Genomic DNA, 26223 nt, shown 5'->3' with positions numbered 1-26223 from the left:
ACAGAGCAGAAAGCAAACACCTTTGATTGTCTAGGGAGACCACAGTCCATGCATCCTCCAGGACTTTAAATTCAGGGGATCCCTCCGTGATGATTGGCTCTGTGAGAGGAAAAATATTTACTGCAGTCACCTCATCAGATTCTTGTTAAACATTGTTTCCGGCTGATTATTAAAAAAGAGAAGTTTCTCCTCCCTCCCCTCAAGTGCTTCCCCCACAGGCTCATGTTGTCATCTTGCAAGGGTTGATAATTGATGTTGCTTACATAGTATACTACAAACTAAACAGTAGGAAGAGGAAACACTACGCCATTCAAAATGTATGAAGTTGCCTAGTTCGTAATTTTTTAGAGAAAGAAGGGCATTTTAATCAAGCTTTAATTAGGACCCCGTGGATAATAACCACCCAAACACCAGTCCCTCTTATAAATACCAATTTTTAAAAAAATATTTAAATTTTAAAAACATGCTCGAGATGTTCATTCATCAGCAAATAACAATTTTCTTATTTCACTCTAATTGCTTCTCCATTAAGTCCCACAGTCAGAAACAGGATGCCTTTACGGCCCTAGGTGACTGGAATTTGGTGGTGATACCAATCACAGGATCAGCCAGGAACAGGCCACCAGAGAGCACATGCCACTTGCTGACAGGGAGCAAGGGACATAATCGTGTCTAGTCACTGGGTGTTAACGAAAAAACAAAACAAAACAAAAAACGCAACACCACATTATGCTGGTAACAGAATTAGAGTTTGGATGGCTGCCTTCTCCTAAATGTGTCGGTAAGTATCTGATTTAGGAAGATGGGGCTTGAGGATATTATTTAATTAGATTTCCAGTGCATCCGAATTATTTCATTACACTGATTGGCTTTATCGGTCCTTCACCGGACTGCCGGGCCTAGGCCAGTGGCAAAAGCTTCCACCAGGAGCTACGCACTCGGAAGAGGAGCTCCATTTACCTATAGTGAATGCCATGCCCTCCTCCATGGGTAGATCATTGTCATTTGCTGCAAAACAAAAAACACGGGGGGGGGGGTGAGAATAGGAAATGGGGAGGACAGAAAAAAACAGATTACAGGGGTCAGGCCCCTTTAAAAAAACTTGGTCGTTTTATTTCTCTTCTTTTAGAGAAGGAAAGGTGGAGATTTCTGGAGTCCTGGATAGTGACCAGGAGTTAAACACGGGGCTACTGGGCCTGAGTCTTTGCATTATCTGTGCTCTGGGTCAAGACTCCCCCAGAAGAGTTTTCCAAGGCCTGGCAGGGGCAGCCTGTGTGTTTCAGACACATGTCAGGCTTCCTCTCCCCCTCTCCCTGTCCCCCAGGCTACTAGGTCTCCCAGCCTACTACTGGGTCCTGGGCCTTGCCCACACCCCTCACTTAAAGGAAAGAAGTCCTGGGGAAGGATGCAAAGGAGGGCAGCCTCCTTTGGTGCAGGTTGTGGGGAGCAGGGGCCTGACTTCAAATAGTTTCACTCCAGACATTGGCGCCAGGTAGGGCACAAGGCTGACAAGCCCTTTCTGCACTCTCACCTGAATCTCTTGAGCTGCCTAGGTGGGGGCTCTTTGGTCCAAAGAGGGTTGGGACTTGCTGGGTGTCCAGCGATCCTCCAGGGCGTGGGTCCCAAAGAGTAGTCCTTCTATGGACCAATCAAGTCCATAGGGGCACAGGTCAAGGCCCCAGGACCAACTTTCCTTTGGTCCCTGTCCAGGTGTGGACCTGCCTTGTGGGTGCTCCACTGAGCTGCCTCCTACCTCAACCCAAATCCTCCCACCCCTCTGGGCCCACCCCTGTCTTCTCACTATAGGGTGCACACCCAGGCAGTGAAAAACAGGAGATTCTGGGGAAGGAAGACAAGGGTGGGCATAATCTAGAAATCACTAAAGAGTACATGCTGCTAAATACATCAGCTGTCAACGCTGTGTAGGATGTAATGAAGTTTAACCACAACAGTCAGCAGCTAGAAAAGGGGGTAGAAAAAGAAAAACAGAAAACAGTCATATGTGCATGCTGCTGGGACATTGATGCAGTGGCGTTTTGTTTTCAGTAACTTTTTCTACACAAATATCCCTTGTGCCTTCCAGCCATGCACCCTTCAGGAGAAGACAGAGAGCAAAATAAACCTTATTTTGGGATTGAGACAGCTGGGCTCTAATCTAGTAACACAGTAATGTCCCAGTTAAAATTAAGCAGACCCCCTCCCCGCCCCCTGCACACAAACACACACTCAAACACAAGGTTGATAATGCAGATTCAAAGTCAGAGGAAGAGCTTCAGGGGCAAAGCTGCCACATCTTGATCTCTGATCAAGAAACAGCCTCCAAATGAACTTTCTTACCATGATGCCAAATTTCTGGATGTCCATGAAAGTAAGATCCTATTCCATGTCCCACAAAATGTGGACAGACTTGCAAACCATTCTGATGAGTTATGTGGCTTTAAAAGTGACCAAAAAATATTTAATTAAATTAGATACGTTTTTCAGGCATACTAAGATAAAACAAAGTCACTTGAAAATATTCTCTGAAAAAGAAAAAGTCAGTAATATTTAGAGTCAGATAATAACATTCATGAGTTTTCATTATGCTGTAATAATTTTAATTTTTGCTGTTGCTTGCAACCACTCTCTTTGGATATATGAAGAAAGAAGGTACATTTCTATCTAACACAGTTGTTTGAGTCATTTACCTTTGTACAGCATTCAAACAAAGCCACTTTTAGACAACAAATGAGTGTGTATACACACATAGTGATTGCCATACATAACCAGGATATATGTGCATATAATGCAGGTCATAAAAACCTGCCTGGCTTTTTTGAGGTTTCACGAAAAGACTATAAATTACTCCTGATTGGGGAACCAAATATAAAACAAATTACAATATAGAAATATGACTTTCTACTTCTATGGTTCCCTTTTTCTGCTCTATTTCAAAGTGTTGTACATTTTACCAACAGGCACACTCACATGAAAAGCTCAATCTACTTTGTCAATATTCTTGAAACACTCCAAAACCGTGAGATCATTTGAGAGTTCCATTCAAGACCTGCACCATTAACAAAATTCATAAAGAACGCTTTTTAATCACTAGGATGCTTAAGATAAGCTAGTATTGTGATTCCCAATTCTTAGTGCTTCATTAGTTACTTCATTACTTGTATGTGGAGAAGTACATTGCATGCACTACATTAGTTACATGCAAATGTTTTACATTCCATCTGAAACCAAGCACACAGACTCCAATTCTAAAATCTTCATCTACAAGACTGAAAAGTAGTCCTTGAAATCAGCTGAACATGTTTATTTTGGGGAGCATCAGACAAACAAGAACATATATACTATTAAGAATTTATATTTTCATGTGGACAAAGAGCAAAATGCCCCTAACCCTAACACTAGATTGGGATTTACAGGACTACTATTTCAATTATTAACAGAACTAAGTTTCTAGATCTCAAACTAGAGTCTCTAACAGACTCTAAGTTTAGTTTAACATGAACCCACAGGCTTTCAGCCAGCATCTTTATGGCCATTCATGTTTACATGTTTTTCTAAATAATTTTAACCATCCCCAGACTTGTAAGATAGCTTCACTTAGACCAGGATGTCACTATAACCAGCAGATGGGCAGCCTCTTATTCAGATTTAATTTTGATGTAACTGTTAGTGCAGAAATAGGTAAGCTATACATATGTTGAGGACAGGAATGGTAAGTCAAGGTTTTTATCTCTTACGTTGTACTTTATGGTTATTTCTGTGGATCTTTGGTGGGCAAGTATTTCTATTTGGTGTTTCCCAAGGTGTTTTTATTTGTGCCACACAGTTTCTGAATAAACACTGAGGATGAAGAGTGAATACAGGGTGGAAGAAAGATGATTAAATAGGACATAATAATCTAGATTTTTTTTTTTACAGGAAGTTTCTCCTTAAACCTATAAATTATGTTAGTTCAATCCCAACAAACCTCAACGATTCTAAGAACACTCAATATAAACTATTCTATTTTCTCTTCTAAAAAAAAAATCTAGGTTCCTTTTTTTTTTTTTTTTTTTTAAGGATCCGGCTGATTGGCAGGCATCACGGCTACATCTTAAATGTGTATTACAATGGCAATCTTCATTTTAATTTCCGATGAGAAGAGAGGAAGAAAGCCCACTCTGAAAAAACACTTGGGGTCCCTCCCCCCATCATACCTCTCGTTCCTCTGCATAAAAGAAGCTGTGCAATTACTAGGTGGCTAAAGATATCTAAGAGCATTCTCCTACAACAATTTACTCTGTGGGTCCTGCTGGAACTTCTGGCTCCAGGAGTATCATAGAATCTATGTGTCATGGATGCAAAGGTTAGAGGATTTCACAGCCAGGTGGAAAGAGGAAAAGAACAGGCCAAATATCCCCCAGTTCCCTGCTTGAGCACATCTTAATGCCTGACTCTCAGGAGCTGAGTATACACTCCTGTTCGCTTTGCAGAGTATTTTCCTTTTGGATTGGTAGGTGGTTTTTAGCACTTACTGGAACTAAGTCAGATAGAATCTCATTAATATTCCTAATTACTGTTTAAAAGCATTCCCTTTCTATTATTTTGGAATAAATGGGGAGCACAAGATTACTTACCTGATTGTAGGGTTTAAATCCAAATTCACAGAGACAATCCAAGTGACCAGTAGCAGCAAATTTCACTCCTCTAATATGAAAGAAAGTACTGGTAACCCTAACTGTGGCATGGGGAGTTGGAGTGTGTCTGCACCTCTTGACTGGCATGCTGGGGAAAATGGAAACAGCAGGGCAGGCAGAAGCACCCAAGTGCTCCCAAACACCAGTCACCACAGGCCATAACCCTTTTCTGTGCACAAGAGTTTTCTTGCCCTGGACATTTCACGGATAAAATCTGTCTTCGCTCTGCTGAAACCTACTGAAAAGAATTCTCCTGGTAGTAGATCTTCTGATCTTCTCCAACTAAAAATCCTTTAAGACAGTGTGACATCTGCCCATGAACCCAAGCACACTTATGATTTGAGGCCTTTTATATGGAATATTTGGAGAGGGAGAGGAGGATGCATAAAGGTTGTTTATGAACTTACTTTCCTATTATACTGTCTTATTACAATTCATGTTGCAGTTACAGTTTATACATGAAAAAGGTATCTCTTTTAAGGAATTTCATCTTGTGACCATTTTCTTTAGTTTAATTCCTTTTCATGAGGCAGATATACTCAATTTAAATGTCATCTAGGTAAATTAAATTTCTTAATACTTTTCAACCAGTTTTTTGACTAAAAATACATTCCCCAAGAGGACAGAGGAGTACTATGTTTAAGTACATGCTGTTATAAAGAAATAAAAATGCACACGAAAATAGATTTATTGCCAATTTTACATTAATCCTATAAACAGCACTAATCTCCAAATAGTCACATCTCTAATAAATGATCTCAAATGGCATGCTATTTCATAAGTTATGAAATTTTTCTTTACTCTTTCTAGATATTTATTTTAGGCAGTAGTTATGAATGAAGGAATGCACAAATCCAGGGATTCCTTCTAATGAAAAGGAATGTTTAAATACAATTACTAATATTTTTGAAAGCCAACAACTGTTTTCCAAAAAAGTAGTACATTTTTTTTGTTTCAAACCAGATCACAAATTACTGTATTTTTCTTACAATAGTGCTGAACTTTTATTTGAGGTTTTCTGTTTCTGAAAAGCAGACATGATGGATTGAAATAAAAGATAATTTATTGCAATGCTTACTTTCATGTGCAGAGAGAAGCAGTATAATTGTAATTTACAGTAGCTGTCAAGAAAAATCCATCACAGATGACATTAAAATGACTTATTTTGCCTGAGCCACTTATTGTTTAAATGTGCGTAATCTAATAGAAAGAGATTATTTTTTAAAAATCTGCTTTATATTGTTCCAAATTAATATCAAAACATATAGTTATGAATTAAACATTAAAAACCATTTATTGATACTTTCATCATGACATTTACAAGTTTAAATTATTTTTGATTGAACTGTCACATATTTATGATGCATGAATCTACACATTCACAATATACTCATATGTACAGATTGTATAATCTAGAGATAATTATAAAAATACAGATTTAGAAATATTTTAAAGCAAATGGAGGCACAGTGAGTCTAGTAACATTATGACCTAAAGATTACTAGACATTCCTCACAAAGCAAAAGGGCCCAGAGAGAACTCTTTCCATTAAAACATTTTAGCTGATACTTCTTCAAAGACTTTATCTTCTTTAGGTTTCAGAGGAGAATTCCAAAATTTCCTGTAGAGATCTCAAGGTTTTTGATAACATAATACTAATACAAGTTGCTTGTTCTACTGCTAGTGTATCAGTAGAGAGAGGCTATGCAAAAGATGGTGAATATCTTAAAATAAACAAGACCGAGTTGAAAGATGTTTGTAAACCTTTGGTCTGTAATGATTTCAAGTACTTTTGGCTTAAAGGTAAATATGGTTTGTTTACTTATTCCCCTAAGATTTTGCCAGAATAAGAAAAGGCAAGATAATAGGTGTCCAGAAACACTGCTTTAACACATCAGAACAAACATACGTTAGAATCGGGGCCAGTTTCCTTTCTAGTGGCAGACATAAACCATCTAAATAATGAAATGTATTAGGGTACAAGTAAAAAGTTCATTGTCTGTTATTTTCTACATAGTTTTTTTAAGTGCAGTTGTTGGGACTGATCTGGTTTTCAAAAAAGCTTGTACATGCAAATTCATACTTTGTGAAAACTGACCTTTGTATCCAGATAGCTAAAATCCAATGTCACTTTCAATTCTACTCTTCTTCTTCTTCTTCTTTTTTTTTTTTAATGTAGCTAGAATTAATGTAGTGAATATGTAATGAAATGCATTATCCTGCATGGAGATTTATCAGATTTTCCAACTGAATGCTATGCTTTGCTAGTACTAGCTGGAGTTCACCTGCATGTTGGTGTGGCGTGTGGCTCTTTTTTGTAAAGAGTTAAGTCGTACACAAAAAAAGGGAACAAAGGTCAGCACCCAGCCGCCACTTGAATGTGAGATTTTTCTTTTTATTCCCCTTGATGTATACTAGGCTCTGTGTTATTAGTCTTAATGATGGAAAATTGTAGTGTTGATACAAATCTTTTTTTCAAAGTAGTAGGCGGGAGCTCCATTTGTTAGTAAGTTTTTTTTGTGACTAAAAGCCATGGACAGTACATTTATGTAGCAGTAAAAGGCCTAGATGCTCTTTCCATAGCAGAGCTAATTATTCCTACTGTGACCTTACTGATCTAGCCTGTTCCTAGTACATCTCATCTGCACGCCTGTTCCTCTGTGTAGATGGTGTCAGAGAATATGAAAAACCCTATAATGAAACCATTTTCATGATGGAGAAAGGCTACTGGAGTTGCACTTGCTACAAAGAGGCTCAATTATATGAGTAATTGTGATAATTTTCTACATTCATAGCCTTCAATGGGGGAAAAAGAATGAGAGCCACAAAGGAAAATTACTTTAACAAGAAAGTACAGAGAGTAAAAATGGAAGAAGAGACAAAAAGGGGAAAAAATAACCAGAAAAAAAGTTTAAAAAATAGATCTGGAGGGAGGAATAGCGAGACAGGGAGAACAACAGAAATGCTCAAAAGCCCATGTGCAGCTGTGTTGCACAATTAAATTGAATTTTTTTTTCTGCAGTTGATGAATGTGACTACTGCAAATGTGCCTCTGTAGTTAGCTATCATTTGTTGTTCCGTGACAGGAAAAGGATAATTACCTCTCAGAGAGAATCAAAGGCTGACATGCCCTTTAGACACAGCCATGAATGCAGAGCTCGATAGAATGCTTGAATAAGAATCTAGTGTTCTCTGCCCCCTTCTACTGAAGAATAAATTTTGTTAAAATGCAAGAGCACCACCAGTAAATTTGTTGAACCCTAGGTGTTCAAAAATATGAGGTGCATCTATCGACTCATCCCATTTGCAAAAATAAAACTGCATTTTGAATTCATTTCTATTATATTCATGGACAGTAAGATAGTGAGATATGCATTAAATTTCTTTTCCCAGTAGGGGTCTGATTCAACATTTCCTATGAAAGAACAGAGAGACACTATCCTTTTTTCCCAGGCTAGTTAGCCTATAATTTAAAACTGTCAAAAACACAATTTTGTTCAAAGTCTTCAATAAAAGCTTCTCAGATATAACCCAAAGAGATTTTACTAAAGTTTGATTGAGACACTGTTACAATATTTTTAAAGCCATAAATACATTTAACTGATATTTTACTGGCTTTTTTCTTAAAGTATTTGAAGGCTTACGAAGAAAAAAAGGCAGCATCTTTTCAAGGTGACTAAGCCTTCCATCCTTTAGACAAATGGGAAGTATTCAATGGTTCATATTAATGAGAACAGTACTTTAAAGGGTACTGATGTGATCATCTTTAACAGAATGCATTACTTTAAAATGAAAACATATATTCGGCATGTCTACTTCAAAACAGTTATGGGGGAAAAAAGACCTAAAAGTAGGTAACAGATTATAAAGAAAAGTCTTAAATTCAGAAAATACACATACACATACACTCAAAAAGTAAGGATAGAATACTCTGTGAAAAATAAACAACGGTTTACAGGAAAAATGAACCAGACAAAAAAAGAACAGAAGATCACCATTTCAGGCTATTTGTTAATCTACCAATTTGAAAGGTAAGGCTTGCTTGAACTAACACTTTATTATCTTCATATCACAGGAATACATTTTACTTCATTCCTTTATAAAATTTAGTTTTTCTCCTGTCTTATTAAAAATCCCAGGGTTGAGATGCTCATCCCCTTCTTAGGTACTCCCTTCCATATTTGATGTGATTTTGAATAAAGGGAAACTATAGACCAGTATGTCAAGCTAAAACAAAAGCAGCCATGTAAATATTGCTTGCTCCTTCTATAAGTTTCTTTGCTGACCCTGGTATAATTCATTTTTATAAAATCTTTTTTTTTTTCAACTCAGGGAACAATATTGCAGCCTGGCAGTTCACATACTGATATCAGACTGAAATGATGGTTCTGAATCATAAAACATGTCATCAACTTTATACCAAGCCACCAATAACCTTTGTACCATTTGCCAACCCTCCCTTTACTTGTCAATGTAAGGCTTACCTGATTGTGTTTCCAATTACAGAGAAGGGAGCCCCTGCTCTGCAAGCTGCAATTGCTTCATCTCTACACCTCCTGGCAACCTCCACTAACTTTTTACCACATTCGTCCACATTGCCCACCAAAAATGTTTCAGAGGTGTCTCCATGGTAGCCATTGTAATAGACCTAAACATAAGGAGAAATTTAAAAATATGACCTTGTTTAAAAATCTACTTTCCTAAAGTATACATTGTATTCATTTATGTATTTAGTAGACTCATGTGTTTTTACCCTTCCAGAATTATTCATTTGCCTCTCAAAAAAAGAAGAAATAGATATATTGAAACCTTGCAGAAATTTAAAAGATGAAGCCATGCAATGATATTGCAAAATTTAAAAACAACTATGTTAACTAGTATGGTTATTTCAGCATTATGATGAGCAATACTACTGTAATATTTTGATTCCTCACTTTATTTCTGAGAAGACAAAATTATATAAGCAAAAACTAGTAGCCAAAGACCTTGATCTACAATTACCACAATAGGTTTAGAGAACCAAGAAGTATTTAACATAGTGAAAAGTTTCTTCAATGTCATGAAGACTTACTTGATTTTGTATTTACCAGTTCTACATTTGAAGTGATATATAATGACAAGAAGAAGTTAGATAGACATGTCTGTATTATAACAAACAAATAGAATTCAGTTCTAAGAATTGAAGTGGTTCCATATAGGAATGAAATGTGTTACAGAAAAATCCTATGTCTAGAAGTGAAATCTTAATCAAATGTTCCAGACAGCCGAACGTTAACAGAAAGCACTATATATGGATATCTAAAGAATTAGAATATAATAAAACAAGCTTAAAAGCACAATTATAGAAAGTATAATTTTATCAGTCTTCAGTGATTCAGAAGCCAAGTAGGATCTTGAAAGATACCAGATTCATTACAAATCAATGATAACCAAGCACTATAGTAAATATAAAAGGCAGAGGCGACTGTTTGGATACTGATCCTTTGATGTAGCATGGAATTTGCTACTTTGCATAAATTTGTCCTATCTAATTATTTTTCACATTTCTCTTGCTCATAAGGTAGAATGTAGAAACTGTTATAAAAAAGATGTTTATCTGAGCTTTCAGTCTGTTGTGATACTGAATTAATGTCTTAAATCTGTATACTACTCTGCATTTCTCAAAAAATGCTCTCATATTCTGTGAAGGAAGCAAGAAAGGCCTTTATTAGATCTTCAGTTTATAATTCAGGAAACTGAGGCACAGATAAGTAACTTGTTTAAGGTTGGTGGCGGAATATAGAGGTAGATTCAGGTTAATATGATGGATTATTGGCTTCTAATCGAGTGTTTTCTCTACTATATCAAATTAATTACCTTGCAACAGAATAGTGTTTTATACATTTACTCCCACTTACAGTCTTTTACAATCCAGGAAAGTACGAGTTTTTATTTTATACACTTGGCAGTATTTCACTTTGCTTCATAGGTTTTACAATTTTGAAATAGTTTGAATGTTAATAATGAAACTATTAAAAGTCTTCAGGAAACTTAGAAAAGGAATAGAGTATTCTCTTTGGACACATTGGAAACAGTAGGGAAGAGTATGCTGATTTCATTCAAAAATTCAAATTTTTATATTCTTGTATTTCATTCAAAATACAAGAATACTGTTTCAAAATACAAAATACTATTTCATTCAAAATACAAGAATATAAAATTTGCTAATATAGGCGTAGTCAAGAAAATGTATAAATGAATGTTTATATAACTGCTTTTTAAGTAAAAATGTACTATTTAAAAAAATCTTTATTCATCTTTTCATATTACTTTTTCCTAGCTTTGAAAACAATTACTTGAGGCTGGGTGCAGTAGCTCACGCCTGCAATCCTTTGGGAGGCTGAGATGAGAGGATTGCGTGAGACCAGGAGTTTAAAACCAGCTTGGGAAACATAGTGAAACCCCATCTCTACAAAATTAAAAAATTAACCAGGTGTGGTGGCACACGCCTGTAGTTCTAGCTACTTGGGAGGCTAAGGTAGAAGGATCGCTTGAGCCCAGGAGTTCAAGGTTACAGTAAGCCATGATGGCACCACTGCACTGCATCCTGAGTGACAGAGCAAGACCCTATCTCCGAAAAAGAAAAAAAAAGAAAAGGAAAGAAAGAAAAAGAAAAAGAAAGGAAGGGAGGAAGGGAGGGAGGAAGGAAGGAAGGAAGGAAGGAAGGGAGGAAGAAAGGAAGGAAGGAAAGAACATCAAAATGACTATTTGAAACTGGTGCAGTGGCTCACACCCATAATTCCAGCACTTTGGGAGGCAGAGGTGGGCGGATCACTTGAGGTCAGGAGTTCAAGACCAGCCTGGCCAACACGGTAAACCCAGCCTCTACTTAAAATACAAAAATTAGCTGGGCGTGGTGGCGCGTGCCTGTAGTCTCAGTTACTCGGGAGGCTGAGGCAGGAGAATCACTTGAACCCTTAAGGCGGAGTTTGCAGTGAGCTGAGATCCTGCCATTGTGTTACAGCCTGGGCAACAGAGGGAAACTCTGTCTAAAAAAAAAAGACTACTTAAAAGATTCACTATATACAGAAATACAATACTTTTGAAAGTCTGTGGCAGTCATCTACAATTTCTATTTATACCCACAAACTAGTCTTGTCTTGTACTTTATTTATTTATTTATTTATTTATTGAGACAGAGTCTCGCTCTGTCACCCAGGCTGGAGTGCAGGGGCGCGATCTCAGCTCGCTGCAACCTCTGCCTCCCAGGTTCAAGCAATTCTCCCTGCCTCTGCCTCCTAAGTAGCTGGGATTAGAGGCTCCTGCCCCCACACCAGGCTAATTTTTATATTTTTAGTATTTTTAGTAGAGATGGGGTTTCACCATGTTGGCCAGGCTGGTCTTGAACTCCTGACCTCAGGTGATCCACCCGCCTTGGCCTCCCAAAGTGCTGGGATTTCAGGCATGAGCCACTGTGCCTGGCCCTTGTACTTCATTTAACAAATATTTATGGAGCAACTACTATTGACATCACATTGTCTTTAAGAAAAACATTTTTCAGTTTTAAAGGGGAGAAGGAAATCTAATTTCTTGTGATGTATACTAGACGTCAATAATTCTAAGATGCAATGAGTATTTTCTGATAGAAATATAGGATCTGATAATGGAGTCCTTCACTTAATAAAATATTTTATAAGAAATATAATTTGTTAAGATATGGACCTATATGTTTCCTAGATTCCTTCACATTTCTAGACACTTGGAAATATTTCACTTTGCTTTATAAGTTTTACAATTGTGAAGTAATTTGAATGTTAAATACAAAACCGTTTATTAAGTATTCAGGAAACTTAGAAAAGGAATAGAGTATTTTCTTTGGACACACTGGAAACAGTAGGGAAGAGTAGTTGATTTCATTCAAAACATTAAAATGGTAACATTTCATGATAGGGTGACTAGATGAGATAATAGATGTAAAACCCTAAAATCAGGTACAATCCAAAATAAAAGTGTCTCATGAAAAGCACTTTATTTTAGGTATACTTCATAAAATACCTCCTTCCACATGATTCTGAATTGGAAAGATACCAACAGGACGTATGTGGTGCAAGTGTTCAAGCATTTTAAGTAGGACAAAATGATACAGGAAATCGCATCAGCAATAAAAGAATCGTTGGCTATCTCCTCATATGATTGATATGAAGAAAAAAGGTTGAGTTAACTTAAACAACTAAAAATCAGGCTGAATTCCACCACTGGATTCCTATTTTTATCTCATTCCCATTCCTACTTAAGTTTCATGGTCTAGATACTATTCTTAAAAACACTTCCTTATTAATAGAAACTGTATTCCTTGAATGTTGTCGTTTCAACTAGTTCTCCTAAGATGTTTAAATTTTGTTTATTTATTTAAAATGTATTTGTTAATCATTAGATGTACAGAATTTATTTATAATCTACATAATCCAGAGGTATCATGACAAAATTCTTTAATAAACAGAAATGTAAATGCACCTATAATCCAAGTCTGAAAATGGTAAAAGGCTAAGAAAATGAGAAAAAGCTACATCTTGTACAATTTGAAGTCCCTATGTTAAATTACTTAGGCTTGTTACTTAAAAGAAAGGCTATTAACCATTTGGTGAAAACTTAAGTTCAGACAAAAAATCCACTCTGCTTACTTTGAGCACAAGGCTCTCTATACCAGAAATGGAACTCAACGTTACCTTCAGGGATTTTAATAAATCTAGGGAACACTGCTAGCAAAAGAGTTGCTGTCCAAATAGACTGACATACACAGGCCAATGTAGCCCCTAATGACAGAGTAAGATAATGACAGGCCCCACTCAAAATCAGCAGGAAGAGGAAGATCAATCTTGGCAGAGTGAAGGAAAAATGCTGGCTTTCTTCGTGTTAGCTCATCTCATACATATCTAGCTTCAGCAGCTGCCCAGTGCTGTGGTGCTCTGCGTTAACTACACAGTGGATCAATAACAATTACACCTTCTCAAAAACATGACACATAGCAGGATTGGGTTGACATTTCACTTAGGCCAACATTGATCTCAGTGCATCTGATTGCAGCCCTAAATTCAAGTCAGGCCTGGGTTTACTTGGAATAAACACAGAGTTAAAGACAAAAAAGGAAACCAGCTGCTTGCGTCTGGGTCTAGAAGTAAACAGCACTTCCACTGGTGCAGTTCACATTTTCAGTCCACTCTTCCTGTTGCTACCAGCAATTCTGAAGTTGATCAAAGACAATTTTTTATATGATTTACTCACTGTGACATCAATGTTGATAATATCTCCATCCTGAAGAGGTCGACTAAAACGTAAACAGAAAAAAAACGGTGATAGACAGATCTCAATAAAAGGAAAATAAAAATAAATACTTAATGACTACTATCACAAATCCAATGGGATGCAATGATAATTTGGAGTGAAGGAGGACTACACAGGATAACTAAATCTAATCTTTAACTTATTTCAAAAGATGCACTTAATTTGTTACCTTAATTTTGCCAAGAACCAAAACAAGAGTTGATAAGAAAAATTTGCCACATTTGGATTTTTACCACTTATATGATTAAAATCTAAGAAGTAAAAGACATATGTAATGCACAACCCCCATTTAGATTATGCACTGCTTTAACAAACATTAAATGGTTGTGTTGTATCCATTTAGAAGTAAAATACTTCAAAATTTCTGTTTTATCATAATCAATTTCAGAAGTTTAACGGTGGGTTTCAATTGAATGATAGTGTCTTTCAACATATGTTACAGATCTTAGCTTCATGTTTTAGTTTCCAAAGGAACAATATGTTATTAAGAACTGAATACCTGTCAGGAATACCATGACAGAGCACGTTGTTTACAGAGGTACAAACAGATTTTGGAAAACCTCCATAGCCTAGAGGTGAGGGATAGGCATTATGACTGATGATTTCCCGATGAACAAGAGCATCTATCTCTTCAGTTGTCATGTCAACCTAAAATGTTAAATAAAGAAATTGTGCAGCAACAATTGAAGACATTTCTTGTATTTATCAACTATGCTGTAGCAACAGTACTTCCACGTGAGACTATATAAATTTACTATGATAAACTTATGGTACAACATTTGAATTAATTATGATTAGTGTTAGAATCCTCAACTGTGCCTTGTGGACAATCATTTCAGCATATGATGGTGTTATGGACCATTAGGAAATAGAAATGTTAAACCCTATGATCCTCTAAATCATTTGTGAGTCATTAAATGACATAACTCCCTTTTGGCCTGAGGATTTCAAAATTATGTTCTTCGGCAATTCCTTCCTCTTTCTCAGTGGTTGGTGCCCTAGGCTACCCAGCGCATATGAATAAATGCTCAAAAGGTTCATCAGTTGAACCTTGAAAAGCTTGAAAAGTAGGTCAACTCGCATCTTTTTATCTCAGTAAAACATTACAGGGGTTTTGCAGCAATGGCATAGAGATTATGGTTGATATTTAAAAGAGTGAGTCTAATACAGTTTGTAGAGATTTGATTTTAAGTTATCTTGATTTCTTTCATGTCTAAGTAAATAAATGTATTTTTAAAAATATTTTTTCCTTACTAAAGGTATTCCAAACTAAATTGCTCCCAAACTAAAAGAAAACTGAAATTGAGTTTTATAAGTATATGAAGACTATTTCCATAAACTCTATAAACATAAATAAAATTCTAAAACAAAAATAAAATCTTTTATTAAAAATTAACCATTTCTTCAATAATTTTCTTCATTTTGTATATATACATTATGTTTGGCCGTTTTGTAAGTTTATTACACAGAAGATATGGTGAGTGATTTTATCTTTGAGTCTCACTTCCTAAATTCTGCCCACCTTTTGGCAGAAAATAGGCTCATATTTTTCTTTTATAATCCTTATATAGAAGGGTGCTTCAGATTATTATGAAAGAACTAAATCTTTTTTTTTTTTTTTTTTGAGATGGAGTCTCACTGTGTTGCCCAGACTGGAGTACAGTAGCATGATCTTGGCTCACTGCAACCTCCACCTCCTGGGTTCAAGTGATTCTCCTGCCTCAGCCTCCCAAGTAGCTGGCACTACAGGTGCCCGCCACCATGCCTGGCTAATTTTTATATTTTTAGTAGAGGTGGGGTTTCACCATGTTGGCCAGGCTGGTCTTGAACTCCTGACCTCAAATGATCCACAGGCGTGAGTCACCGCGCCTGGCCTAAAAGAACTAAATCTTGTAGTAGGAAGTTGTATATAATTACATTGCTATATTACCTACAGCTTTGTGTATGTGATCTGATCTTTCTTTGCAGGGCAAATGCAAGAAAATAGGAGACAAAGGACAAGGTAGAGCAAATCTTCAGGCACACAGAAATAATGTGGGGAGTAAAAGCTGAAACTACAGGCAGGAGTAGGGGGGCAAAAATCAAAGCTGTCTGCCATTGATCAACTTGGATAGGTTGACGGAGACCAAAGTATCTCTAGAATTCTGCTAGTTAAAATTGAATTTGGATTTTAAATTACTTCTTGAATAAACACATAAAATAATAAAATTCCTTTTCCCCATCCCAAGGCTTTACTTAATTTTTAAAAACAAATTAATTTAAAACAAATAAATTTTAAAAACAAATTAGATGTCAACCTAAAAGAAGAGTTAAGGAGAAGGAAAAAAAGAGGAGTGTTTGTTGCCCCTTATGTAAGTCGTTCTGAGGCTTGGTGAGACGCCACCTTTAAACTCTTCCCAGCCAAGAGGAGGACGTGGCGGGCCAGCTGACAAGCCTGACGAAGCCCTTGAATCTGATCTTCATTCTTAACTTCTATGCTGTCTCCCCAGTCTGGTACAATGCCTGTCGTCACATAGTCTGGCTTCTTTATGTGCTTGAGGAAAAAGGATTGAAAACGAAGATCAGAACCCAGCGCACGACAATGGGATCATTTTTTCAGACACAGCCTCCTGCTTCATGGAGCTCTGCCCTTCCTGCCGGAGCACCGACCTCCGAAGCTAGCACAACAGACCCTCCAGGCTGCCCCCAGTTCCTTCCCCTGCCCTTTTGAACTTAACATTGCCTGTTAGTGCTGCCTCTGGATGGTCTGTTAACCTTACCATGCTTTGAGTCAAACTGGACTGAAGTAGACTTCTGGTCAAAACAAACAGTAGTTTTCTCTTTTTCCTCCTCCCAACCCAGTTAGAAGCATATTCACCATTGATGAAAAATAGCACCAAGCTTCCAATTCACCAAATGGTTAATTAAGAGCACTTTCATCTTCTTAACACAAAAATATAATTTATGCAAAAGATAGTTCCCAACACCCTCTCCAAATGAATATATGTAAAAAGGCTGACTGTCAAGTTCCCTAAAGCCTATTACATATACACTTTTCTTACATTTTGCAACCATACTTACACTGAGACACTAGAATAAAATGAAACAAGTTTTATTCTTCAAGTACATAAAAATTACCTAGAATATTTCCATTATTTGTCAAGAGTAAACAAAAAGCCACCCCAAAACTCAAGATGTGCAACCCTGATCACTTTTGCAGACCATTCTCCACCATGGGCAGTATTCAGGAAATAAATATCATCTTACACACAAAGCTTCTTTCAGTCCCAAGGTTTTGCACAGCTCTTTACAAACTATTTATAGTTTATAATGCATTACAAACTATAAGCATTGTTGGACAGTCCACAGTAAGGCTCCACAGCAGTTTGGGACAGGAAGCTGAGGGAGATAACACTCTTCAATTGAAACATCACAGCAGCTCTGGATGGGCTGAGGTTAGGGCTCTCTTCTTTGTGAAGCCTGTCCTACAGGAGTTACAGGTTTTCACTTGCTCCCCTGTTCAGATGGGTTTTCTGACACAGGTAACACTACTGCCTGGTTTGCCACAGCTGAGCTCCAGAGGAACCTCTACTCTCCCACAGCTACACCACAAATGCCCACAAATGCTCACCAGGTCTCCCCCAAAGAGCCTGTGTTCTTGTCTCCACTCTGCTCTGTGATCTGGCAAGGTTATAACTTGCAGGCAGAAGGGCTGTTGGGTTGTCATGCTGAAATTGACTGAAATGGCTAAAACAATACAATTCACCTCACCAGAGATTTCTTTTTCTTTTCTTCTAAGGAAAAAAGTGTCAATTTTATGACAAATACCAAATTCTCACTCTCACTGTGATGGCCAGGCCAGGGGATACATCCTGGTGGCCCTTCTGTGTCACTGGCCTTTGCCATAAAAGTGGGCCACTCACCTTCAGAAGTATAACATACTAAATATGGGCTCGCTGTAAACAAAGTTTATAAAAGGGAGAAAGCAGATGATTTTTGTGACCAATCTATATTTCTTTAGCTATTCTCCGTCTTCCTAAAGGGCTCACTCGCACAACTCCTTTTATATTGCATTTTGAAAAATGGATAGATTGCCTTTCCACAGAATTGCAATCTCTGAAAAAAAAAAGCCAAGGCTGCTCTGAGACATATTTTATTTAATTTAGTCTAAAAGACAATTCAAAGACACCAGCATCAATAACAAGGAAAATGTAAGAACAGGCTTAAAAAAATCTAGTATGTTAGTTTTAAGTAATCTCTTTTGAATCATCACAATTTTATAGTCAATTTTTTTCTCTAAAATAGTTAGAAAGCTACATACATATAGTTTTATCTTCGTGTTAGAAATTTAATATAGAAAATTTCATGTTAAAAATTTTAATTCTAAATACTCTAAGCAATTGAAAGCTTAGAGCTTTGTTTTAAAAAATTAATGCTATAGAACTGCAGGATATTAAAACTTCTCAAATCACAGTTTTAGATCACAAACCTAGTTTGAAAATTAAAACCCAAATGGCTCAGAAATCAAAGGTGCAAAAATATTTGATGGCTTCTGCAGTCAACTTTTATCTTGGCTGGAAAAAGCAGGAGATAATAGGCAATACAGTACCTTAGGAACCGGATGAGCTGAAGAAACTGCAGCCGGCAAAACTATACTGTGTGAAATATCTCTTTGTCTCCGAAAAAAGAAATTTCTTCTTTGTTGACTGCTTGACTGCTTGTGTAAGTAGATAGGATTGAGTGGTGAAGAGAAAATTCTATGAGAACCTGTGAGCAGAAACAGACATATTTTAAGTAAAAAACCAACCTAACACAGTCCTCCACTTTAAGATGTTGTGGTGTTGTCTATTAAATCATTATTCTAATACCTTATTGACTGAAAAAGGAAAAGCCCCAAATAGAAAGGAAAGCAGTGGTATTCTGAGTTCTAACACAATAGTAACACAGCGTATTTATTAGCTAATACTATGTTTACATAAATGCGTTACAATGGAAAACTCTACTCTAACGGGAAACAAACATAGAAACATCTGCTAAGCACCAGGTCTGTAAAAAGAACAATTTCTGCTGGAATACCTTATGTGGCAATGTCCAAGACGACCCTAGATTCAGGGCACTGTTTTGATGGCTTTATACTCTGTAAAGCCGTTTTCCTTTCAAGAATCACGGACAAATTGCCAGCTGCACTTTTTGCCCTCCATAGGATTACTACTCTGTGTTAAGTTCACGTGCAGTGAGGCATTATACTGAAATTCATTGTGATGAATGTTCAAGTCAGATAAAGACTAAATAGCAAAAATGTAAGTATAACACTGAAAGAAAATGAATATAGGGTTCAAAGTACTCACAACAGGAATTTAGAAATATCTATCAAAATTTTAAATGCACATATCCTTTGACTCAGCAGTTCATCTCCTAGGACTTTATCCTGCAGACACTATGCAATGATGGATGAATGAAGATGTACCCTCATGGCAGCATTATTTGTGGTAGAAAAAAGTGGGAAACAACTCAAATGTTTCCAAATAGGAAATACCAGTAGGGGACTGATTAAATATATTATGGTATACTTACAGAAAATTCTGGAGCTATTAAAAAGAATAGGCTAAATCATCATCTCTATGTGCTGATATGGAAAGAGGTCACAATAATATACTGTTAGGAAAAAAGTGAATGCTTAACAAATACATATAAAAAGCCCATTAATGTAAAAGGAGCTTATACATTTATATAAGCTTGCACGTGCCCATAAAATTTCTGGAAATTGGTATTTGTAAACAGTGGCTCTTTCTGTGGCATGTGGTAGGGGCTAGAGGTAGAGAGGAAGACTTTTTTTTTTTTTTTTTTTTTGAGACAGGGTCTTGCTCTGTCGCCCACGCTAAGGCACAGTGGTGCGATCATGGTTCACTGCAGCCTTGGATTCCTAGGCTCAAGGAATCCTCCCACTTCAGCCTCTTGAGTAGCTGGAACCACAGGCACGTGCTACCATGTCTGGCTAATTTTTGTATTTTTTGTAGAGACGGGGTCCTGCTGTGTGGCCCAGGCTGGTTTTAAACTCCTGGGCTCAAGCGATCCTCCCACCTCGGCCTCCCAAAGTGTTGAGGTTACAGGCGTGAGCTACTGCATCCAGCCAGGAAGACATTTTGATTCATTTTATTTTATTACTTTCATATTTAGAACAATCTTTTGTTTGTTTGTTTGTTTGTTTGAGACGGAGTCTCACTCTGTTGCCCAGGCTGGAGTACAGTGGCGCGATCTTGGCTCACTGCAACCTCCGCCTCCCAGGTCCAAGCAATTCTCCTGACTCAGCCTCCAGAGTAGCTGGGACTGCAGGCGCGCACCACCAGGCCCGGCTAATTTTTTTGTATTTTTAGTAGAGATGGGGTTTCACCATGTTGGCCATGCTGGTCTCAATCTCCTGACCTCGTGATCTGCCCGCCTCGGCCTCCCAAACTGCTGGGATTACGGGCGTAGCCACCGCGCCTGGCCAGAACAATAGTTTTAAAAGTCCCCAACAGGTCACAACTACATGGCAGGGGTCAGAAAACTACAGCCCAAGGGCCAAATCTGGACTGCTGACTGTTTTTATACAGCACAAAGCCTAAAAATGGTTTTTACATTTATAAATGGTTGAAAAAAACTTTTTAACCCAATATTTTGTAATACATGAAATTCAAATCTTGGTGCCCATAAATAAAAGGTTCATTGGACCATAGCTACCCTCATTTGCTTACAAATGTCTATGGAGGATTTTGAGCTACAGTGGTAGTTGAGTAGTTGTGAACACATGTTCCACAGAGCCTAAAAAATGTACTCTTTGGCCCTCTACAGGAGACATTTGCTGAATCCTGGTCTAGAGCAGTAGTCCTCAAAATGAGGTTCACAGACCAGCAGTATAATGTCACATAGAAAAAAGATGCAAGGCTGGGAGCGGTGGCTCACGCCTGTAATCCCACACCTTGTCTCTACTAAAAATACAAAAATTAGCTGCGCATGGTGGCGCGCGCCTGTAATCCCAGCTACTCGAGAGGCTAAGGCAGGAGAACTGCTCGAACCCGGGAGGCAGAGGGTGCAGTGAGCCAAGATTGCGCCACTGCACTCCAGCCTGGGTGACAGAGCAAGACTCCACCTCAGGAAAAAAAAAAAAAAAAAAGAAAGAAAAAGAAAAAAGATGCAAATTCTTGGGCCCCTTATCGATCTACAAACATAGAAACTGGTGATGGAGGCGGGCAATCTGTGCCTTAACCAGCCCTCAGGGTAATCCTGACGCACACAAAGCTTGAGAACAACTGGCCTAGAGTAACATTTCAGCTGTGAAACATAATGAAAACGTGAATTGCAGGTAAGTATTGGCTTCAAAACTCTGGATCTCTAATTGACTTGGGGAAAGGCACTGATGCAAACAAACCGCAATGGTCAGTGATTCAGGGTGATAGGTTTCACTCAATTATGTCCCTCCTTAAAGAGGACTGCAATATTGTTGAATCTAACTTATAGAGGTGTTTTTGGTACTATTTTAAACAATTTCAAGCACTAGACAAAATGTCAGTAATATCATTTCTTTAAAAAGAAGTTACAAAACTCAGGTACAGTGGCACATACATGTAGTCCCAGCTACTTTGGAGGGCAGCTGATGTGGGATTGCTTAAACCCAGGAGTCTGAGACCAGCTTGGGCAATAAAGCAAGACTCCTGTCTCTCTAAAAAAAAAAGTTGCTTGATAGAGGCAGGTACGTATTCTGTAAAGCTTTTAAAGTATAATATTTCCCTAATGACAATATCACCAACCCTAGTATTGTCAACTGATATATGAGGGACAGGGTAGTGTCCTAGGAAAAGCAGATAGTTGGAAGGCAGAAGCCTGGACTTTTGTTTCAGCTCTACCACTTATTAGCTGTGTGGCCCTGCACAAGTTTCTTCATTTCAGTCTCAGGTGAGAATTGAAATAAGAAATGTGAAAGTGTCTTGCATTTAGAAGATACCCAATAAATAATAGTTCTTTCAAGAATACATAAAAACCTGTAATCCCAGTGCTTTGGGAGGCCGAGGTGGGAGGATTGTGAGATCTCATCTCTACAAAAAATAAAAGAATTAGCCAGATGTGGTGGCTTGGGCCATCAGCTACTGTAGTCCAGCTACTCAGGAGTTCAGCTACTCAGGAGGCTGAGGCAGGAGAATCACTTGAGCCCTGGAGCTATGATCACTGAGTTATGCACTGAGCTATGATCACACCACTGCACTCCAGCCTGGGCAACAAAGTAAGATCCTGTCTCAAAAAAAAAAAAAAAAAAAAAGACTGCATAAAAAATAAAGTGGGAAAGAAAACATGACCTCCAGTATAGTTTCTAATACTGAACACTTATTATGTCTCAATTACTGTACTAGGCACTTTACATATGTTAGCTCATTAATCTTCACAGAAACTGTATGAATTGTGAACTGTTATTACTCCATGTCACAGGTGAAGATACTGAGGCACACAAAGGAACATGCAATAAGTGCCAAAGCTGAGAGGGAAAGCAGGCTAAGTTGCCTCTACAAAATGTATTACTTCTCTCACAGGCATGAGAAAAAACAGGAGCTAAAACACAGGGAAATACCCAGAAAATTGAAAAGGCATCACAAAACTATTGTTACTACTACTATTAAGTTATTTTTCCAAAAGTGGTGATGGGTTGGCTTAATCCACCCACTACCTTAAGCCAAGCTGCCTTCGCTGACCAAACACACGCTTTGGGGAGGTGGCTGCCAGAACTATTAGTTGGACAGTCTGTGGATATGAAATGGAAAATTTGGAAAGACTCAGGTGGACTCAATCTATGATTCCACCTCCCTAATTGCATTGCTAGACAGGACCACATATAAGACACAAACTCACAAGTGTTTCTCTTCTGAGGAAAGTATTATAATTACTATTAATAATGATAATGCTAATATAAATAGTAATAATAACAGTGGTTAAAATTTAATGGACACTTAGATTAAGCTCAGTGCTAGGTGCTCTACATACATTACCTCTTACCAGCTCTGTCATTAGGCAGGTAGCTGTTAACATCACTGCTTTATAGATGAGGAACTAAGGCTCACAATTCTGGTAATCAATGACCAGGCCCCAAGCTTAATCCTGTAAGTCCAAATCCAGGGCTGTGTCTGCCATTCCAGTTGCCTCTCAGCAGTGTGCAGGGGCTCTATGAGTTCTATTAGCTAGTGTGTTTTGTTACATAATGTATTCTTTCAGGGAGTGGATTTCAAGGTCAGTTTTTTTTTTATCATGAAAAATGTAAATATCATGTAACTAGTTAGCATTTAGAATGAAGACACTTTTCATGAAAATTCTTAGAAATGATTCAGTTGGGAGGCACTATGGTAGTGACAACAGCATGAGCTTGGAGGTCACACAGGTGTGAGTTACCAAAACTTCTGAGACTCATTTTCTTCACTATTAAATGGGAGTAGTAGTGCTCGCTCTACCATGAGCTGATGTGAGCATTTGCTGAGATAACATAAATAGGTAAACCATCTTTTAAAAAATAGGTGCTTCATAAATTCTTCGTTCTTTTCCTTTTCCTTCTCCATTCTTCAACATGTTTACCTGTGGGGTCTCTAAATGCCTTCATTCATTCAACAACTACTTAATGAACTCATTGCATGTGCCATGCTCTGGATTAGAGAATTCAGTGGTGAATGAGGTGACAAGATCCCTACTCCCAGGGAGCTTACATCCTTGTAGTGGGAGGCAGACATAGACAAATCAACAAATGCATTTGATTACATCAGACAGTGCTATGCATGATGAAAAAAGAACCAAAGTGGCACAGCATGGGACAGAAAGTTCTACCCCTGGTCCTGCTAAGAGCTATGTGATCTTGAGCAATAACAATAACAGTGGATGCTGACTGACCAAGAGCTTACTGGTGCCAAGCTCGGTGCTGAGTACTTCAAAGACATTACCCTGTGAGATGCAGAAGCTCAGTAAAATGAGAGAGTTGGGCTTCACAATCTTTGAGGTCCCTTCAGCTCTGAAATGTGTGCCTTCATTCAGCACCATCTGACTGTCATGCTACATCCCAGGAAATGGGAAGACGTAGCCTCTGATCAATTTTAGGACTCATGAAGATTTTTTTCAATGTGGTTGATTACACAAAAGATCATCTTTATCAGCGTTATCAAGTTCAAGTACATAGTCATTATAGGGGGAATCTTTTCTATGTACTTAAACTTGAAGCATGAAGTCATCAGGCCTCTACTAGATATCTGGATGAGGCTTTTGACACATTCACTTTTAGGATGAACAGTGTTGCCAAGGTACCTGTCCTGCCAAATGACAGCCTCACTGCTGAAAAGATGCAGACACACCCACACAAGACTGGATGGTTCAAAACGTCAGGAACACAGCCTGAACATATCCAATCTGTTGACAATTATGGTTCTACACTGTATTCAGCAATTTCACTTTCATAAGACACTTTTGTATTTGAAACAAATTCTTTTCTTTCAATCTGATAAAAGACATCCTTACAAATGTTATCACAAGGCAACAGGATAATAAGGTGCCATACTGTGTTTATTCCACTAACTACTCATTACAAATGATTCCATCTTTTTATTAGAAATAAAATACGGTGTTTTCACAGGTGAAATGAAGAAATGGGCATAAGTCATGGTACGTTTAGAAGATAATGGTCCTCCAACTAGCCTGGCAAAGAAAGAGGGGCGGGCCCTCAACTTTGTTTATCACAATATAAATAAGTAGTAAATTTTCTAAATGCAGAGTGAGCAAAATTGAAATCCCCAGTATCCATTATATTCAGGGTCACAGAAAGGATACCCGAACTACAGTAACTAATGTAGATCAATGTAGAAATGGTCTCTTGAATTTCCTATATAATTCATTTCTTGACAAAAGCACTGCTGATACCTTATAACTACATGTAATTTCCAAATTGCTACCACCAGTGTTACAACAAATTTGATGCATGATGACCATCTTCAGAGACAGAAATGGTCCCTCCGTCTCCCACACACTATCATTCATTCAGGATTCACTGCACACCGTGTTTTGGTAAAGCTATTTGGGGAAACAAGACTCAGGTGTGTACTAATTACTACAAGGGGCAAGTGGACTAATCTGATGTTTTTAGAGACACCAGTGAGAAATCACCAGAAACCTCAGGGGAGTAGGAGAGCCCAGAACAGTGAGGAGTTGCTTTGTACTAATTTGATCTTGCAAGAGATGATCGTAGTATTGTTACTGTTGATGACCTAACAGCAACTCTATATAGGGTTTTCTTAGGGAGTAAATCTACATGTTATTTGTTATGAATACTAGAATATGTACTGTTATCAAAGGTAATAATAAGAATTATTTTTAGTGTTACAAAAATTCTATCAGCACCTAGTCTGAGTTGAACACTGAAAATTATAGGCAACTGCTTCCTGCACTCCATGGAAGAGCACACTGTGCAGCCTGAACATCTCTTGAAATTGCTCTATGTCCTCTGGATCCTGCAGCACATTTTTTCATATTTAAAATTTATATTTGGAATGTAAATCTAGGTTATGGTTTTAAATATTTTCATATTCAGTAATAACATCCATTTCTAAAAGCTGCATTTTATTTTCCTTTATAGGTTAAGTCTGAAGGTAGGATTATAGAATTCAAGTATGATGGAGGGAGGAATGCATTTTATTTACTTATTTATTTATTTATTTATTTATTTATTTATTTATTTTGAGACAGAGTCTTCTTGCTCTGTCACCAGGCTAGAGTGCAGTGGTGTGATCTCCGCTCACTGTAACCTCTGCCTCCCGGGTTCAAGTCATTCTCCTGCCTCAGCCTCCCGAGTAGCTGGGATTACAGGCGCCCATCACTACGTCCAGCTAATTTTTGTATTTTTAATGGAGATGGGTTTCACCATGTTGGCCAGGATGGTCTCGATCTCCTGACCTCGTGATCTGCCCACCTTGGCCTTCCAAAGTGCTGGGATTACAGGCATGAGCCACCGCGCCCGGCCAGGAGGAATGCATTTTAAATAACGAATGTTGCTGCATGCAACATGCCCTATATTTATTGGCCTCTTACTCAGGGTCCATTTTAATTGTTATCTGCTCATGCATCCTATACCACATAATGAAATGCTTCCATTTCACCCACTGAGCCCTGGGTTTTCATGTGCAGCTTTACTAATGACCCTTAATTAAACTGATTTTATCCCTGAAAATGTGAGTTTTCTTTTGGTCAACAAGTATTT

The 26223-nt window shown here is 37.8% G+C and overlaps 1 protein-coding gene across 3 annotated transcripts in view; it reads right to left on the bottom strand.

Annotated features, from left to right (window-relative positions):
• METAP1D (methionyl aminopeptidase type 1D, mitochondrial) overlaps positions 1–26223 on the bottom strand; it is an 82852-nt gene that overhangs the window by 2206 nt on the left and 54423 nt on the right. For 2 of the 3 annotated variants that reach the window (XM_054477031.2, XM_063648312.1), the window contains 8 exons: positions 18583–18740; positions 16378–16527; positions 14494–14642; positions 13935–13977; positions 9158–9321; positions 2338–2435; positions 961–1008; positions 21–99 (listed from right to left, as the gene is read on the bottom strand). In XM_054477031.2, coding sequence (XP_054333006.1) covers positions 21–99; positions 961–1008; positions 2338–2435; positions 9158–9321; positions 13935–13977; positions 14494–14642; positions 16378–16527; positions 18583–18740 — 889 coding nt within the window. Of the gene's footprint in view, positions 1–20; positions 100–960; positions 1009–2337; positions 2436–9157; positions 9322–13934; positions 13978–14493; positions 14643–16291; positions 16528–18582; positions 18741–26223 lie in introns of those variants that run through there. The other variant, XM_063648313.1, reaches the window with a different exon arrangement.

The sequence above is a fragment of the Pongo pygmaeus genome, chromosome 11 (assembly GCF_028885625.2).
Source record: "Pongo pygmaeus isolate AG05252 chromosome 11, NHGRI_mPonPyg2-v2.0_pri, whole genome shotgun sequence".
In the NCBI taxonomy this organism is placed as follows: Eukaryota; Metazoa; Chordata; class Mammalia; order Primates; family Hominidae; genus Pongo; species Pongo pygmaeus.
Note: the sequence above shows the minus strand (reverse complement) of the source record. Positions and strands in the feature narration are given on the sequence as shown.